General features: G+C 34.8%; 1 protein-coding gene across 2 annotated transcripts in view; it reads left to right on the top strand.

Annotated features, from left to right (window-relative positions):
* The window catches only part of Pld (Phospholipase D), a 96,167-nt gene extending 80,189 nt beyond the window's left edge, over positions 1-15,978 (top strand). For both annotated transcript variants that reach the window (XM_081751687.1, XM_081751688.1), the window contains 3 exons: positions 417-629; positions 8,018-8,143; positions 11,609-15,978. In XM_081751687.1, coding sequence (XP_081607813.1) covers positions 417-629; positions 8,018-8,143; positions 11,609-11,710 — 441 coding nt within the window. In that variant the 3' untranslated portion in view covers positions 11,711-15,978. The remainder of the gene's footprint in view (positions 1-416; positions 630-8,017; positions 8,144-11,608) is intronic.
* The last annotated feature ends 1,572 nt before the right edge of the window (positions 15,979-17,550 follow it).

The raw sequence follows: 17,550 nt of genomic DNA, 5'->3' as shown, positions 1-17,550 counted from the left end.
ACGGATTCGAGGTGTTCTAAATTTCCCCACACAATAATGTGCTCCCCATGTCGTTTTTGCGTACCTTTACGTTCCGTTCGAACAACCTACTGAACAGAAAACGTTACTTTTTCATCTAACATTAGGCGCCTTACCAGGTGAAGCCCAAATACCTGGTACGATTGAAAAAATTCCACCATTTTAGATTAAAAACCACCTATTTTAAACAACTTTTCTCTATTTCCATTTTTCGTATTTGTATTGATAACAAAGATAGCCTATGGCTCCGGACTTTTGATACACCCGGCTTATTTAAGAAAAAAATCTGATAGTCTTATTTCACGAAATAGTTTAATTTTGCTCCTATTTACTTATATCCTAATAATTAAAGAACAAAATTCGGGACATAAATGACATCACTTTGATTTCCTTTTCAGGATCAGGAATTCGAAGATTCTATAATGAATGAAGAAGAATATCAAGCCGGAAGATTTGCTGGTTCCCTTAGAAAAAGGTTGTTCAAGGAGCACCTAGGATTGTTGGAAGAGTCAAATACAGCAGAGATTGATGTTCAAGACCCGGTTGCTGATTCCTTTTACAACGATGTTTGGAGAAAAGTGGCCAGATCAAATACCGAAATATTCGAGAAAGTAAGGAATAACTTTTAAGTTGTTAAAGCAGATCAAAATCATGAGTAATTTTGGGTTATAATTGGGCCGTGTTATGCAACAACCAGTCAACCCACAAAATTTTAAAAAATGAGTTCACCCTGCTGGAGGGTTCGAACATATGTAAGGAACATACTAAAAAATCCTGGTAACGCGTCTGCGATCGGTCTGACATCTATGAAGAGAAAAGTCAACCCACACACGGTAATATCTTATTGGGTTGAAAAACCTATAACTGCGATTTCCCCAAAACTGACTCGTTGTGGGTTGAATGGTTGTTGCATAACAACGCCCAATTAAGGGAGAAAAAGTAGTAAGCAACGTTTGTACGGAATGGTCGGTAAAGTCTTATCATCATTACTGTGCAGAGCATGAATTAGGTACACACCTGTTTACAAAAAGCTGGAAACTCGTTCAGAAACTAAGTCCGTAAAAGTGAGCCTAGATCCGTCACAATTCCCGCAGATCTATACACAGGGAATTGCATTTTCCCTCCGTTCTTTATATAGACACTAGCTGCAAACCGTACTGTCATCCGAGCGATGTGAAAATGTAAAAACAAAATCAAACTACTTATTTCTGAGATTAATATTGATTGCACACTTCATGCACAGTTCCAATATGCAAGAACAATCAATATCTTAAGTAGAAATTACTGAAAAAGACCGAAAATGACTATTTAAAACTTCAAGTGTCAACCTTCGCATGGAGCGATACAATTATCATTATTATAACGCATTTCCTACTAAGTGCTTCCATAGCCAAGCGGGTTTAGTAATGCTGATTGAAATTTCTGAAGCGAAGAGCGACGGTTCGAGCCTCCGTGCGGAGAGTTCGTTTTTATTTCTTCCTTTTTTTTAATATATGAGGACATAGTTATGAATATAAATTTCTACTTTGAAGTGCTTGGAAAAACAATCAGACGAACTGTCACTTTTCAAATCTCTGTTACATTTACCAGCCCGCCATTTCCAGAATTTATGTATGAAAACGTTAACACAGACGTCAAAAATGTAAATTATTCATGTTCCTGATATATATATATATATATATATATATATATATATATATATATATATATATGTCTGTATGTGTGTATGTGTTGTATGTCACACAACTCTGTAACACTTTTTTCGTGAAAAATGCTGAACTACGAAAACATGACGTATGCCTTGTCGCAGCAATAAATTCTAGTTCACCCGTCTTCGTTAGCCTAATGGACTTAAACGTTGAGAAAAGTATATGGTAAAAATGAAATAAATAATAAGACAGTAATAATGCTATTAATCTGTATCTATCTACATAGGATATAAATGAAAAAGACGTCGTCTATCAGAACAAAAAATGGCTTAACCGTTTGAAATTATTTTTATTAGTTAACACTTTCACCTACCTCTGACTCATGGGCACCCGAAGGGGGCAGGATGGGCCGCCCTCTGACTCACGAAATGTATACAAACGGAAATACTAAACATAATATATAGCAACCATGAAGATAGCCCCTCCTAGAACATTTTAGGGTGTCATGCGCGGACTGGCTTGTCACGCCATTTTTATTAAGATGCGTATCCTAATAGAGGAGAGGAGTTAAAATTTTATGCCGAAAATAGAATATCTCACATTTGTGAGATGAAACTTGACCCCATGTCGTTAACGTCGCCAATATCTAGTGGCCCACTTGCCGGTAAATGTCGATCGTCGATATAGCGACGCATCAAAAGATTGCCGCTAGTGTGTGTCTAGTGGCAGGGTTTCGTCGAGTCGAAATGGACATCTAGAGTAGGGGTGTTGCAGTTACCACCACATAGCGGCGATGACTTCTTTTCGGTCCGTCTTTCGATTCGTCTGGGAGAATCGGCGAAGGGACCGAAACGACTTATCGCCAGTCATGTGCATGCGTTTATTATTATATATTTGTTTTTCCTGACGATGTTCCTAAAGTGAGCTCCGGGGTCAAGAGTAACCCATGCTTCTACATCACAAGGTTGCTGTTTCGCGCCATTCCGGGAGAACTTTATATATATTTTGTAAGTGCTTTTTAGACTCATCTCAATGTAAATGAATCATGCATATAGGCTATTTAACATATTTTGGTGGAGTAATTTTGTAATTCATTGGCATTTCGTCGCGTCTCTACCACCGGTGGCCCACTGGTGGTATAATTTTCAAAACGGAAGTGGGGCCATCATTTTTTGGCGAGAGGTCGCTAGTTACCCATCGATGGTCCACCGACGCTTACGGCACGGGGTAACTCTAAATTAAATTTAATTAGGAAATCACTATAGTTGCTATAAGAACTAGTTTTTGAACTTGGACTGTGTAATATTGGTCTTTTGAGGCAAACATTCCCTAAGTTCAACTTCGAGTATCTTCGGGAAACAGTAAACCAAAGATGATAGGTTCGAACCCACAATCCAACGTTCACAATCGAAAACATTCTGTAAATCTGTATTTTCTTCTTTTAAGTGTAATAAGATATGTTGATCCGTTATAAACTGTACTGTAGAAACAATTCATCATTGTAATACTTAAGGATAAAGTATTTCGAAATTATGTATACATGGGAGCACATGGTAGTTGCCTCAATCCAGCTTTAATCAATGCCCTCAATTTCCTTCGTGCAGTTCAAACCGATTTCCTGCAAGCTGTTACACAACGATAATTAGTCTAGTTGTCTACGTGTCGAACTGCTGAGCCAAAGGACGAGGGATCGAATCTCGGAGATGGACATGTAAATTGTTATTACTTGCAGAATTATATATTTCATCTATAATAAAATGAGCATTAAAACAGTTTGTGTTTCCGTGGAAAAGTAAGAATTTATTTCAAGTTAAACTTGTGAGCAGTGAAGCAAAACGAATTGGGCTCATGGATGTCCGAATACCTGACGATTTGAATAAATCATACGACACACCTTTAGTATGGAGTTAAAGAGCTTTCTGATACGTATAAAGAAATCTCACTGACCTAAAGTCCATTATGAAATAAGACCTACTAGAAGCTTCAACACCACGTCTGCGTCACTTCGGTGAACGCTGTATCGGAACTTCCTATATAAATTTCACTCACTTGACGTCTAGTCAGTCGACCATACTTGCTTTGTTAGCTAACTATATTGAAGGGATATAGACGAACAATATGCAAAATCCATTTTTCAGTTTTGTCAGGAAACGAAGAAAATGTGACGCCCTTATGTTTCAGAATTGTTGAACTTTTTTTTTTTGGGGGGGGGGGGTAGATTTCACTCATCTGCTGTAAATAGTGACTACTGCTGTTAACCATTGCTTTCTTTCATTTTTCATTTACACATCCTATCCTCTTTCAAGTTCGGTTCCACATGCCATTCCATTTAGTTTCATATATTCTGTTCGATTAAATACACATTCCTCAATCTCTTGTAATATGTCCAAATTAACAAAACGGTTCTCGTGCTTTCTTTCTAATAATGATGATTTAGATTTCAAGAGAGTTAATTTTAAATAAACTTGCAACCAATTTGTTAATTACTGCGAGCATTGAGTTCTTCCTCATTGTGTGTTAATATATATTCTTCAGTGTTTACATTCTAATAATAATAAATATTTATGCCACAATTAGATATAATTGCAGTATACGAAGGTTAAGTGGGTAATAGAGCAGTTCAAGCCAATATCTTACTTCAATCTATATCGTAGATTACAATTATCGTTAAAAGAAATTGAATATTCGCATCCAAAATTGATTTTATCTAGGTAGGATGGATAGGGATGCGCACGAGACAAGATTTGAGGCAGTCTCGTCTCGACTCGACAAATGTATATTTTTCTATTGGAAGAGCTGTGTCTTGACTCGAATTTTGTCAGGAAAATTTTGTCTCGACTCAACTCTGCGCATCCCTAAAGATGATCAGTTTGAAGAGCCCAGTATTCCAAAGCTGGCGGGGTAACCAATTACACCATTATGCAACATCCATTTCAGATACAACCATTATTATACATTTCATTTTCACAAGCTTCTTCTTATAATAACTATATCGATTTCCTACTTAAATTCAATTATAGATAATTGTTTCTTATGTAGCAGCTAATATTCATGTTCTACAGTATAAAACAAGTACACATTCAACGTAAATAAATACAAATGTAAGATATTACAGATTACTGGCATTGCGATTTAATCCGATTTTAAGCAGTACATATTTTCTAAATAAGTGCTCAAATTGCTTTATAAGAATCCAGATTATGAGGTAACTTAAGAATATGTAATGCAAAAAACAAACAAACAAAAAAAAAACAACGATATATATATATATATATATATATATATATATATATATATATATATATAGGTGTGACTTCCGGGCTTGATCCCCCCCTCCCCCGAAATTTTATATTGTAAAGTGAATATCTTGTAGAATGTTCACATTTCCAAGAATGAAGTTAGCAAAGCCCCCGAAATATATATATGAATAATTTTCATGTTGGACGTGTGGTTTTAGGTATTCAACTGTGTTCACATTTCTCATTTTAGCGTTTTCGTATATGAATTATGGACATGGCGGGCTAGTAAATGTGACAGGGATTTGAAAAGTGACAGTTCGTAGGATAATGTGTTTCCAATCACTTCACAGTAGAAATTTATATTTATAAAAAAGTTCTCATATATTTAAAAACAAAAAGAAAGAAAAAAACTTTAACTTTACGCACGGAGGCTCGAACCGTCGCCCTTCGTTTCAGAAATGTCAGTAGAAGTACTAAACCCGCTTGACCACAGACGCAGCTTACAAGAGATTGTGTTATAATATTGATAATAGAATCGCTCCAAGTACAGGTTCCTACTTGGAGGTTTAAATATCCATTTTCTGTCGTTTTCAGCAATTTCTACTTAAGATAATGGTTGATTTTGCATATTGGAACTGTGCATGAAGTGTGCAATCAATATTAATCTCAGAAATAAGTAGTTTGATTTTGTTTTTACATTTTCACATCGCTTGGATGACAGTACGGTTTGCAGCTAGTGTCTATATAAAGAACGGAGGGAAAATGCAATTCCCTGTGTATAGATCTGCGGGAATTGTGACGGATCTAGGCTCACTTTTACGGACTTAGTTTCTGAACGAGTTTCCAGCTTTTTGTGAACAGGTGTGTACAATTCAATAAGAAGACGTCAAAACTGTCCAGTGATAAATTCTGGATACTTCTTTTCTTGCTTAAGAGAGAAAAGAAATTAAGTGAAATCGTAGTTCTACGGTCCCTGGTTCGATCCCCGGCCAAGTAAGTTTGTAGTGAACAGCATTGTGTCCGTGGGTTTTCTCGGGGTTCTCCCGTTTCCTCCATTCTCCTTCCACCAAGGGGGGCGCGGTGGCTCAGTGGTAGAGCGTTCACCTCTGGTGCTTGGGGTCCCGGGTTCGATCCCAGCCCCTGACAAGTGAACTTTGTGGTGAGCAAACATCGTGCTCGTCGGTTTTCTCGGGGTTCTCCCGTTTCCTCCCAGTTTCTTCATTCCACCATTTCACTCATCTCTCTTTATCACCGTCTCCTTTAGCCTAACCGGCATAACCGTGGGGCGTAAAACTTAAAGATTTCATTTTTCATTTTTTCCTTCCACCAATTCTCCGGGTTCGATTCCCGATGGGGTCACTCAGTCGAAAAAGTGTAACACGCTTTTTCAGGTCAGCCACTCTGAATGAGGTTTTCCTCATTCACACCAGGCAAATACCGGGGTGGTACCTAACGTATAGGTCCCAGGCCGCTTCCTTCCTTCCCCAATCCTTTCTTCTTTCCCTTTCCCCGGATTGTGTGCTCGCCGAGAGACGTCATCTCTCAAATCGTGACGGGCTAAATGGCCTTAGATGCCGAAAGTCCAGAAATCTAAATCCTAATTCCACCAATTCTTCAATCATCATACACGCCTTAATCATCCGCCTCTCTTAGTTATTATTTTGATTTTGTTTATTATTTTAAATAATAAGAAAGAAAAGAAAAAAAAGAAGTACATAACGTTATGTTTGTCAGTTTAGTATCAGTATTTCATCCAGTACATCGTACATCCCAATTTTAAAAAGTGGATATAGAAATCTGCTTTCAGTTCGTTTCTTGTGTACAAATATTTCATATTTCTCGTGATTCCTTTCAAAAGCCATTGTCATATGAAAATCATCTACAGCTCCTTGCAGATAAGAAACGACATGAGCACTAGCAAGTGGTACGCGATATTTAGCACAGCATTGCCAGATTGCGGACTCCCCTTTCCCTGCTCTCTGTTTCTTCATCTAGCGTTATTGCAAATGAATTGATAGTATTATCCGTAATGTCAAAAATGATATTACAACAAAATTTAGAGTATGCACTATGTATGCTAAAATATAAATATCAACTAAACCTTATCTTTTAACTTATTACACTAGGACTGCTAAAATCTTGTCGTCTGTTTCATCCAGCTATGACTGTCGTTTAGTTTGTATTTTGTTATTGAGTGCGTAAGTCTTAAATTAATTATAACATATGCCAATTTTGTTATTCACTAGTTCTTAAAATCTTCCTCTCCACATGCTATGTACATGCTATGGAAAGGATCATCCATAGTATTACTGTTACGTGGTTAGCTTCACGTTGTTTTAGATAGGCCTCCCTCCCTGAAGACTTCTTTGCTTCATCACAGATGCATGGCAAAGTTAAATCTGAAACATCTGAAGATTATTTTTTAAACATATTTTGTATAGCTCACGAAAGCACACAATGCGAACTTTGTGCTTTCTTGGTATTCTCTTTCCATCGTTTGCTGATGATTATGGTATGAATACAATAACACGTGTTTGTGTTTGAAGCCTGTGTTTATGGTAATTGGTTACACGTAAAGGTATAGAACTTCACAATATACATGAAGTCGTAATGATGTATATATAATGCAACAAAAAGTACTGCAAAGCTGGAGACTTATCGACTGATCCAAAGAAGTTGGGTAACTCAACATAGTTTTAAAGACAATATGCTCATAATACTGGATATAATATTTTAGTTCTTGGACATATAACAAAATTTTGACATAGTTTTTCATGTAATTTTGGCAATGAGTTTTTTTTACATAGTTAAAACTTTTTCTCAAAAGGAACAAAAAGGATTTTTCGTTACGTTCCTTTAAAAAAGAATGGAGCTCTTAAATCATTTCACACACAAGAGAAGGTAATGCATTCCATAGTTTCATTCCTGTGAAGAGAATGAATTACGAGGAATATATTGTACATTTAAGTGATTATAGTAATTTTAAATAATACCAACTGAGCTAAATTTTGCCTGCTGAGGTGTAGAATTCTTTCCTACAGAATTATCAGGGTTACAATCACCTTACTGATGACAACCGTTACTAAAAGGGATGTCTTTCTCTTTTTGTAGGTATTCCAGTGCATTCCAGCAGACGATGTAACAACATTCTACAAGTTAAAAAAGAAATTCCAAGAGGAGAGACCGTTGTCGTGTACAAATCCTGTTGCTGCTGAAGCTGAACTTGAAAATGTTCAGGTAGAGAATATACTTAGGGAAAATTAATATATAATATAGGTCAGGGAGCAAAATTTCCGGTCGCCAGGTCGCCATTAGCGACTAGAAGTTTAGAGCTGGCGAGCAGGGTTCAGTAGAAATTGTTTCTGCCTAAACTCACGGGCTCCGCAGTTTCTGTTTCGCACGAAAATAATTATCTCTGAGTGAGAGAAAACACAAAATATGAAGTCCTCATAACGGACATGGAAAGTGAAGTTTTCACAAAGTTGTAATTCGCCCTTCCTTTCCCACCCTCAATCGAAATGTGAAGTCTTAAGGTAAGATGTTTTTGAACATATGTATGAATTGTATCAAAATTGATTGCCCTTAATCTTAATATTCTGGTTTTGAAATTTTATGCTCTGATGTAATCTCATTCTTTGTCAAACCAAAGGTCGTGTGGGTGGGAGTCATAATTTGTACGTGAGATACTGGCAACCATCATTTTTGAATTGGCGAGTACACTGACTTAGAAATTTTGCGCCATGATATAGGTAGTAGTAAAAATTTGACAATATGGTAACACACTCAGGAATTTTCACAATCATTTTACATACTTAGTGGAATCTTTTACATACCTGAAAATCTTTTTTACTTCCTAGTTTTCGGAAGATGAAAAATAAAACATCTGGAAAATAAAAAGAAACATTGTCACCGGGCTAGAGCATTGCAAAGAACACCTTATCTTGAGTGCTACTCACTTGTCGAATGGTTGTGCAGCATACTGTGGAATGGTGGACTCAGTTTGTGCATTCTTTTTTCATGTTAGGGAAGGTTGCCAGCCCGTGTCAGTGCTTTTTTGTGCCAATGTTGTATGTACTTCTTAATTGCTGTTTCCCATTCCTTGTTTAACCAATTCTTATCCATATTAAGCTTTGAATTTTTAAGAAAATAATGAAACTTTTGAAAAAACAAGTTCTTCAGCTTCATTTTTGACTTCTTTCGTGAGCGACATTGTATTATTATTTTTAATGTTTTTAAAACCGGCCTAAAACCGGGTATTCTGCTTTAGCATCTCAGAGATATTCCTTGACTTCTACTTTTTAGTTCCTTTTTGTCGTGCCTATACAATCCTCAAGACAACCAAGTTTATCTGGTAGACTTCTGATTTATTATTCGGATCTGTGTAGTAGCTCTTAAATTAAGTGATAGTCTTTTCCAACGTTTTGGGAGGTTTCAGTGCTGTGCAAAAACCACGCTATAAAACCGTGGAAAAGAATATCACTTAACTTAATCCCAATGATAAATGAGGAGTTTACAAGATAAATTGCTGTTGTCTTGAGGATTGTGTAGACTTGACAGAAAGAAATTCAAAATGATGGCTCAAGGAACATCTCAGGGATGCGTAAAGCAAAATACGTAATTTCAGGTCTGTCGTAACATTTAAAAGAAAAGACAACACAATATTGTTGATTCTGAAATTTTATTTGGAGCCAAGAATGAAATAAAGAACTTGGTTTTAAAAAGTAAAAATTTCTTTATTTTTTTCTAAAAAAAAATCAAAGCTTAACATAGATGAGAATTGGTTAAGCAAAGAATGGAAGACTCTAACTAAAAATTACAAACAGCATTGACACCAAAACAAAACAACGATATGAGCCTCCAATCTTCCCTACCTAAACAAAAGAACGTACAAATTTAGCCAGTCATTTCACAGTGTGCTTCGACGGGTGACTAGCAGCCAAGACAAAGTGTTCTTCACATTGTTCTACCCCGATGAGTCCGTTCCGTTTTATTTTTCCGGTGTTTTTATTGTTTTTCTTCCTGTTGAGAGCCGAAAGCTAGGAAGAACAAAGTATTTTCAAGAATCACAATTGCAGGTAAGTAAAATACTTAGTAAAACGGGATTATTTATTGTTTGAAACTGTGAAAGGTAAAGGGTGCTTAGTTCCTAGTATTATAAAAATATACATATATGCTGAATAAGGATGCCAAAGGTTCAACTAGGAAATATTTTAGCGCGAATTCTAACAGTAGTGGATTTTTTTCTTTTATTATTATTTATAAAGTGAGGCCAATACATAGGATGTTAAGATTAGTTTACGCCGACGGTGCTTGTTTCTTATAAAGAATATTGTGATAAATAGAAAAGATGTAAATAGGATTGGCGGAATATCAAATATGAGAAAAATCATAAACAAAACGTAAAATAGTTTCATAATAAAGAAACAAACTTTTTCCTCGAAGATCATGATCACTTTCCTTTATGCCTCTACACAACTGCACAGCATAATGCAAGAGAAGAGCAGATCACTTTTGTTTGTGCCTCCGGGTGACAATGAACAGCGGGTAACTCTTCATAATGTTAACAGCATGAGACTTTTTGACTATCTGGGCGTGACCAGTAATGCGTTTCCAGCAGTTTGCTGCTAAGAAAAGTTAGCTTAATTTATGATTCTATTATGTAAACACTACGAGAGACTACTAATTAAAAAATTAATTAATTAATTAAAAGTATTTCTCTTAGAACAAGTGACAATAAAGCGAAATTCTTTATTTTATGTAAGGTGGATGGTTCTTGTCTGTTAGAAACTTCATTTGAAATGTAGTATTAAAAACTGGTCTACATATAAACTCATTGGACAAGAAATAATCACTTTTACCAGTACAGAAAGAGACAGTGTTTCTGAACTTTCCAGAAAATGTGGCTGTTTTTCACATCACTCAGATATAGTTATAGTGGAGTACACTTATTCCAATCTAATACTGAGTACCAAGTGATGAACCCAGCGTGGCATATTCATTTGTGCCGAGAGCTCCTTCGTGGCTAAGCGGTTAGCGTATGCGCCTTTGGCGTGGGAGACCCGGGTTTGATTCCCGGCGGGAACTCATGTGGTTCGAATTCCACGTTAATCAGTAGGTCGCGTCTCATAGCCTCGCTGCTGAAAGGGACGTTAAACTCAAAACTCAACTCATTTGTTCCGAGATGATAAGAATGATCAGAGAGTATTAGTGTGGTCTGGACTGGAAAAGTGGAAAGTTCTTTTGAATTCAAAGAAAAGGAAAATAGAGACTGCTGAGGACTAAAGTCAGCTAAAACTTCAGCATGTACATGGACCATGAATAAAATGCAGTGTTAACGGATTATTGACTCTAATTCTCTGAGAATGTAATCATTTAACACTTTATTATATATTTATTTGATATCGTTAGCAGCGGAGTTTCTGACATTTGGAGAGAAGAATAGTGATTGTTAATTATTTCTCAGTTTTAAAATCCGTTTGGATATTAACATACATAAGAATAGAGTAATGAAAAAGTCATGTTCCTTTTAGTTGAATAATAATATACTAATTGAAGAAATGTTCTCTCTTTGATGTGTTCATCTCACAATAATTATCTACCTTTGTTAATATGCATTTCTTACACTAGATAAGCTTGAATAATAACGCTGAAATTCTCTAAGAAGGTGGTCATTGAAAGCTTTGTTTTATTTATTTATTATAGGGTCACCTTGTCGAATTGCCACTTGATTTCTTAAGAAACGAAATTCTGACACCTGCAGCAGGAACTATGGAAGGTGTAATGCCCACGGCTTTATGGACATAAAGTATTGTGTATGGAGAAGAGACCTATGTTCTAGTATTTTAAAATTGGAAGCTTTCTATATTTAATTAGGGGTGAAATTTTATATAATTGAGAAAAATAGGTGAATACAATATATAGTTAATTTGAGGCCGGTGAATAAACTTGTAAACATGATAGTTACCAGCAGTTTATACTTGAGTTGTGTGTTACCCAATTTCATTAAGTGTTGAATTTCTAAGAAACAAAAACGTATGTTTATAAATCATATTTAATAAATACACGTTCAGATTCCATGGTATTATTTTTAAGCTACCAGGCAATTTGGACTGTATGTAGTACGTCGAAGTAAAAATAGGATTTAAAATACACAATAAAAATAGGATTAAAAAATAAAATATCACAATGAGGCAAATACTTGTTTGATAAAAAAAAAAGAATCTCACTACAAATCTTCAGCAGTTTCTATCGGTAGTCGTTTCGGAAATACTTAAATTTTAAAAAAATAAAATAAACAAATAAATTGTAAAAAGAACTTTATTTCTAATCCTTACTCTACACATTAAAAGAAGTCCTCGTACGGTACGAAAGACTTGGTGACTTAGAAATAATACTAAGGAGTTTGAAAAATTCCAATTGGGTTCCGTACATTAAGTTCCAATTGGGTTATTACTCCATATTGTTGGTATATACTAATGAAAATAAATCAAAAGCTCAATATAAAGAAGAATGGAAATAGTATTGCATGTACAGGCATAATTTGAAAAGCTTCTGCATATAAGATTCAAATGAGTAAAGATAGTTTTGTACTCGTTCCGTAAGGTAAAGTGTAGAGCTAAGGTAAATGTTTTTTCTGCCATCCATACGATGCCTCATAAATAGATCATAAGAAGTCGATTAGTGTTAATGTTGTCACACTGTGCCTTTCATCTTGATATACCAAAATCTTATCCTAAAGAAAAGTGCCATTGTTATATTAAAATTGGTGCTATTCTAAATTATAGAAACTAATGAATCTCAAATTGACTTTCATTTACTAACACGTAGTTGTCCAAAGTGTTAGCTATAATTTACTGATACGAAGATCTCGATGTGACATGACCAGTTAATTTTATACAAAGAAAGGAAATCGTACATGTAATGCCTATAAGTTTATTAACGTACAAATTGCCTCATAAGGGAAAAATAATATACAAGTTTCAGTGTACCCAGCCATAATGCTATTAATAATCTCGTTATAAGATAAGGGTACATTTTTATAATACGAATAAAATTGTACTGTAAATAAGATATAGTGGTAATCTTTAGAAAGAGAACATATGGTGGAGTCTTGATTTTTCCTTCTTGTCTGTCGCTTGTAATACCTGAAAGTGTAAGATGTTCCTTCTACCTCAGAGTGAGTGTGGTGCTTTTAGTTAGAGAGAATTTATGAATATGAATTTTTTAAATTGTTTCAAATATCATACGAAAAGGTATCATAGAAAACAAACTATTTTTATTGAGTTTAAATTAACCCCCTTGTAAATGAAGTAATAAGAGATCATTAACCAGACGCAGTATCAACATTGGACCAAATACCCTACGTTAGATATATATTAGGAAAATTTAGAAATATACTTAGTTCATGAAATCACCAGTTCGCGAAGAAGTGGGTCTGAGATAAAAGCAGATAAAACGAAGAATGTGGTGAACAAATCCTTATTATATCGTTTGCGCAACGGAGATTTAGTAAATAATAATAATGATATATACTTAAGTGTGGTGGTAACAAGTGTGTGAAATTAACGACGAAATAAAAGATAGATGATTTTCGTCGGGAAATACAGCTGCTATTCCGTATTAATTCTTGTCTAGAAGAAGCTAGGGGTAGTAACTCGCACGGAGGCTGTAAAACAAATTGAATTATTTTAGTTTAAAGTCCCACGGTTATGCCCTTTATGATAAAGGAGACGGATGATTATGAAATTAATTTTTGTGTTGTGTGCTCTTTCACCGGGAATCTAACCCGGGACCAGGTGCACGTGCTAGCCATTAAATCAGCGGATAGGGCGCACAGAGGCTGAGTTTTGAGAACATTTCGAATAAATCAGGATCGTAGAAAGGTGTGCAATAACATCCATGACTGGATTGGTTTAAAATAAGATAAGATCAGTTAGTAGGTTTTTGTTTCTGAAGGCATGAGTCTTTCTGATTTCTTATGCAATGAAATTCGTGAAGTAAACCCACACTTCCTCTGGATCGTAATGAAAGTTATTACAAATTGTTTATTGAGCTTATAAAATACGTAATGAGAAATGGAAACTAATTTTTATATGTACCCTAATAATGTTCAGTGTGTCTTCTAGTCGCACACCACCCTGGGCAGTAGTCTAATTACACTTCTTCAGTTTATGCAGTGTTGCTAGCAATGGTGACACATAAATAGTATCTTTAACACCCAAAAGTGGAAAAAAATTCGAATCTTGTCTTATAAAAGCAAGCTAGGTAAAGTTTTCGCAAATGACGTGAAAAATTCTTCTCAAAAAGCCAAGTGGAACCATTAACTATTTCCAAGGTAAGTATGTGAATTGTAACCACGCCACATTTTGATGCGTTTGCTGCTGGATTCGATTTTCGGTGGAACACTTAACTATTCAGTGTTGAGCCATGAGGTTCTAAACTCTGTTTAGAAAGTTTATAGCAATTGTGCTGTTCATACATCAAGAAGCTAATAAATAGGCTGGTTAGCTAGAATCAGTGGCGCAGTCGAAAGGTTCAGGCCCTGTAACTGTCTTTCCAAGTCTAAGAAGTAAAGTTGTAGAAGTAAATTTCGGTAGATGTAAAAAGATTTTTCATGTCAGGCTCTTCTAAACATTGGTCTTGCCTACGCTGCTGGCCAAAGACCATGACATGACTCTTTTCATTGTAAACCCACACACACCAGTGATTTGATGAGCAATAAAGAGTTGCTATAACGCAATATAATTATTGTCATTTAAGTCATTCAAAATCAAGTTTGCATATTTTCCGGTTTTCAAAATTACTAAAACAAGAGACAGTATAAAAGTTTGAAAAATAAAAGTGCCCTAGATCATAGGATGAAACAGAATGAAAAAGTTTGTGCTAAAAAGGATCGCATGCCTCTCAGTTAAAAAAGAACGTATCCAATCCTTTTTATTCTATTTCATTCTATGATGTAGGGCACTTAAGCTCTCCAAATTTTTATACTGCATCTTGTTTTACAACTTTTTTTTTTCCATGCGACTTTTACTTAAAATTACTCTGGAAACAAAACACATTACATTTCCGCAGTTACGTAATCTGAGGTGTAAAATAAACTAAATAATTATTTTTGTAGAAGACAACATCAAATCATGGATAGAGATGTCTGGAAGATGGTCCCCAAACATTTTGGCATAAAAAGTTTGAGTAAAATTTGCAGTTGTCTCATTCTCTGTAGAAAGCTTTCTCTGCAGCTCTTCTTGGTCTCATGGTAGTATCTACGACTGTTGTAATTAAACTCAGATTGTTTGTTTTTATGTTCCAGAAACATTGATCATTATGAATAAACCAGACATGTGCATGATCCACATCTCACTGTCTATTTTCTTGACAGTTCTGACAAAAATACGAGTAATTCCATAAAAATTAGTATATATATGTCAAATTAGCCGTCTTAATGAAATAATCGCAACTTCCCGTTTGTATTTATTTAAACATAATTCACTCAAACTGTTTGTTGTAGCGATACCTTGTCGTATGTCGTGAAGTTATTTTCAGGAAGCGTAGTGCTTGAGGTGATGTGGTATATAGGGATGATTCATGTATCTGTTTGTTAATATTGTTATAGCTCATATTTTTCCTGTTTTCAATGCATAGAGAAGAAACTTAAAAAGTTTTTCCTCGAGTACCAAATGATCTGTTAGCAATATACATAATTCGTTGTTTTTTTGTTTTTCATGTATATGTTGGAAAGAGGTTTCATAATAGTAGAATCTCTTAGTATTTTCACCTAGAATCTCATATATTTTTTATGTGAAACACCAGTGTCCGTAGGGTTGTTTCATTTTCTTGACGTCCTTAGTAAAATATTTTTATTTGTTATATATATATATTGTTTATACATATGGATAGATGGGAAGTTAAAGAATACTTTAGAATGCATTTTAATATTTTTTTTCTTTATCGATAAATTTGGTGCTGCATTTATTATTTAAATTTGTATGTAACTGTAAGAAATGGAATTTTTATCTTTATTGTTTCTGAACATTTTTAAGCATTTTCCAGTGGAAATAAATAATTCGTTCTCTCTATATAGTGTTACAGTTTTTTAATGATATATCCTTTCATTCTTTGACTAAAAATTCAATTATTATTATCTGCAAGTAGCCAACTTAAGATACGCATGTCAATAGCTAACAATTCCTTAATGCCACAAGCAGAGTTGAGAGCGAAGATGATCAGGTAAAAATAATAATAATAAAATAAGGAAACTAAGTGCTAAATCAAATTAATTGTCCAACGAGTGGCACGAAATAAAGTGCTTCTGGCACTTTTAAGACCACACGAGGAAAAAAATGTGAAACGTAAATACTGCGTTGGCCACTGTAAGCTTAAGGATATTCGTCGATTTCATTTGTTGTCTCTTTTGAGTATTTTTCTGAATCGTATTTCAAAAAAATATTAAAATACGTCAAGCAGCGTTACCGAAAACCCACTGTTCAGGACTACTTACAGCTTACGGTTGCCAGATCTCTGGCCCCCGGGATCAAAATACGAGTCTACGAGCTAACGAACTAAATCTATGGGCTTAAATATTAAATTACCTATAATTAATGATCTATAACATTTATGTCTTATGAAATAAGGATGTTTGTTTGCCTATATAGACCTCAGTTGTAGATAGCTGTTTACGAGTATATTTTATTGTAATCAAATACACGGTTTAAATTTTTGTTTTCATTGATGCGCCTGTATTATTTTGACAGAGGTAGAGATAAAACTTATAGTTTCGATGGAAATGAACTGTAGAATAGGTTTTCTGTTGTGAAGTCTCTAGTATCCACACTTCATAGAGACTATCATAATAATCGTAAATTATGGAATGCTGTTTTCGAGAAGGCAAGTGCACCAAGCCTATACAAAATAATGCAATATATTCTCGCTATTCCAGTCAGTGATGCGCATATCGAACATGTTTAGTGTAATGAAAGCTTTATGATCATATGATAGGGATAGAATGGTCGCAGTTTATGTTGAAAAACGTGTCAAGATTTCCATAAAATGGTCTGTAATATAGGATTCCTCTTGCTCGGTGGAGCTCTAAACATATGAACAATAAGATAGGCGCCTATAATTAGTAATTTATTGGATCAAAAGATCCAATATATTTCAGGCAAAAATTTTTCTTGTGTGCGTTATATGTGGAGAACTACATATAGTGTAGCCAAATCAAAACTAACAATTTACTCAATATGATGTACTTATTCTGTAAAAAAAAAAAAAAATACGAAAACTTGATTTAGAGGCTGTTCAAAAATTTTGTGGCCCCTGATCCAAAAAATTCAATATATTTCATTGAATCAAACATTTTGTTGTACGCCTTATATGTGGAGAACTACATATAGTGTAGCCAAACCAAAACTAAACAATTTACTCAGTATGATGTGCCTATTCTGTGTAAAAAAAAAAAAAAAGAAAAAAAAACTCGATTTAGGGACGGTTCAAAAATTTTGTGGCCCCTGATCCAAAAAATTCAATATATTTCATTGAATCAAACATTTTCTTGTACGACTGATATGTGGAGAACTACATATAGTGTAACCAAACTAAAACTGTCAGTCAGGTTAGTATGATGTGCATATTCCGTAAAAAATACGAAAACT

The sequence above is a fragment of the Thermobia domestica genome, chromosome 3 (assembly GCF_964235325.1).
Source record: "Thermobia domestica chromosome 3, izTheDome1.hap1.1, whole genome shotgun sequence".
Taxonomy (NCBI): domain Eukaryota; kingdom Metazoa; phylum Arthropoda; class Insecta; order Zygentoma; family Lepismatidae; genus Thermobia; species Thermobia domestica.
The sequence above is the reverse complement of the archived record's forward strand: the minus strand, read 5'-3'. Positions and strand labels throughout refer to the sequence as shown.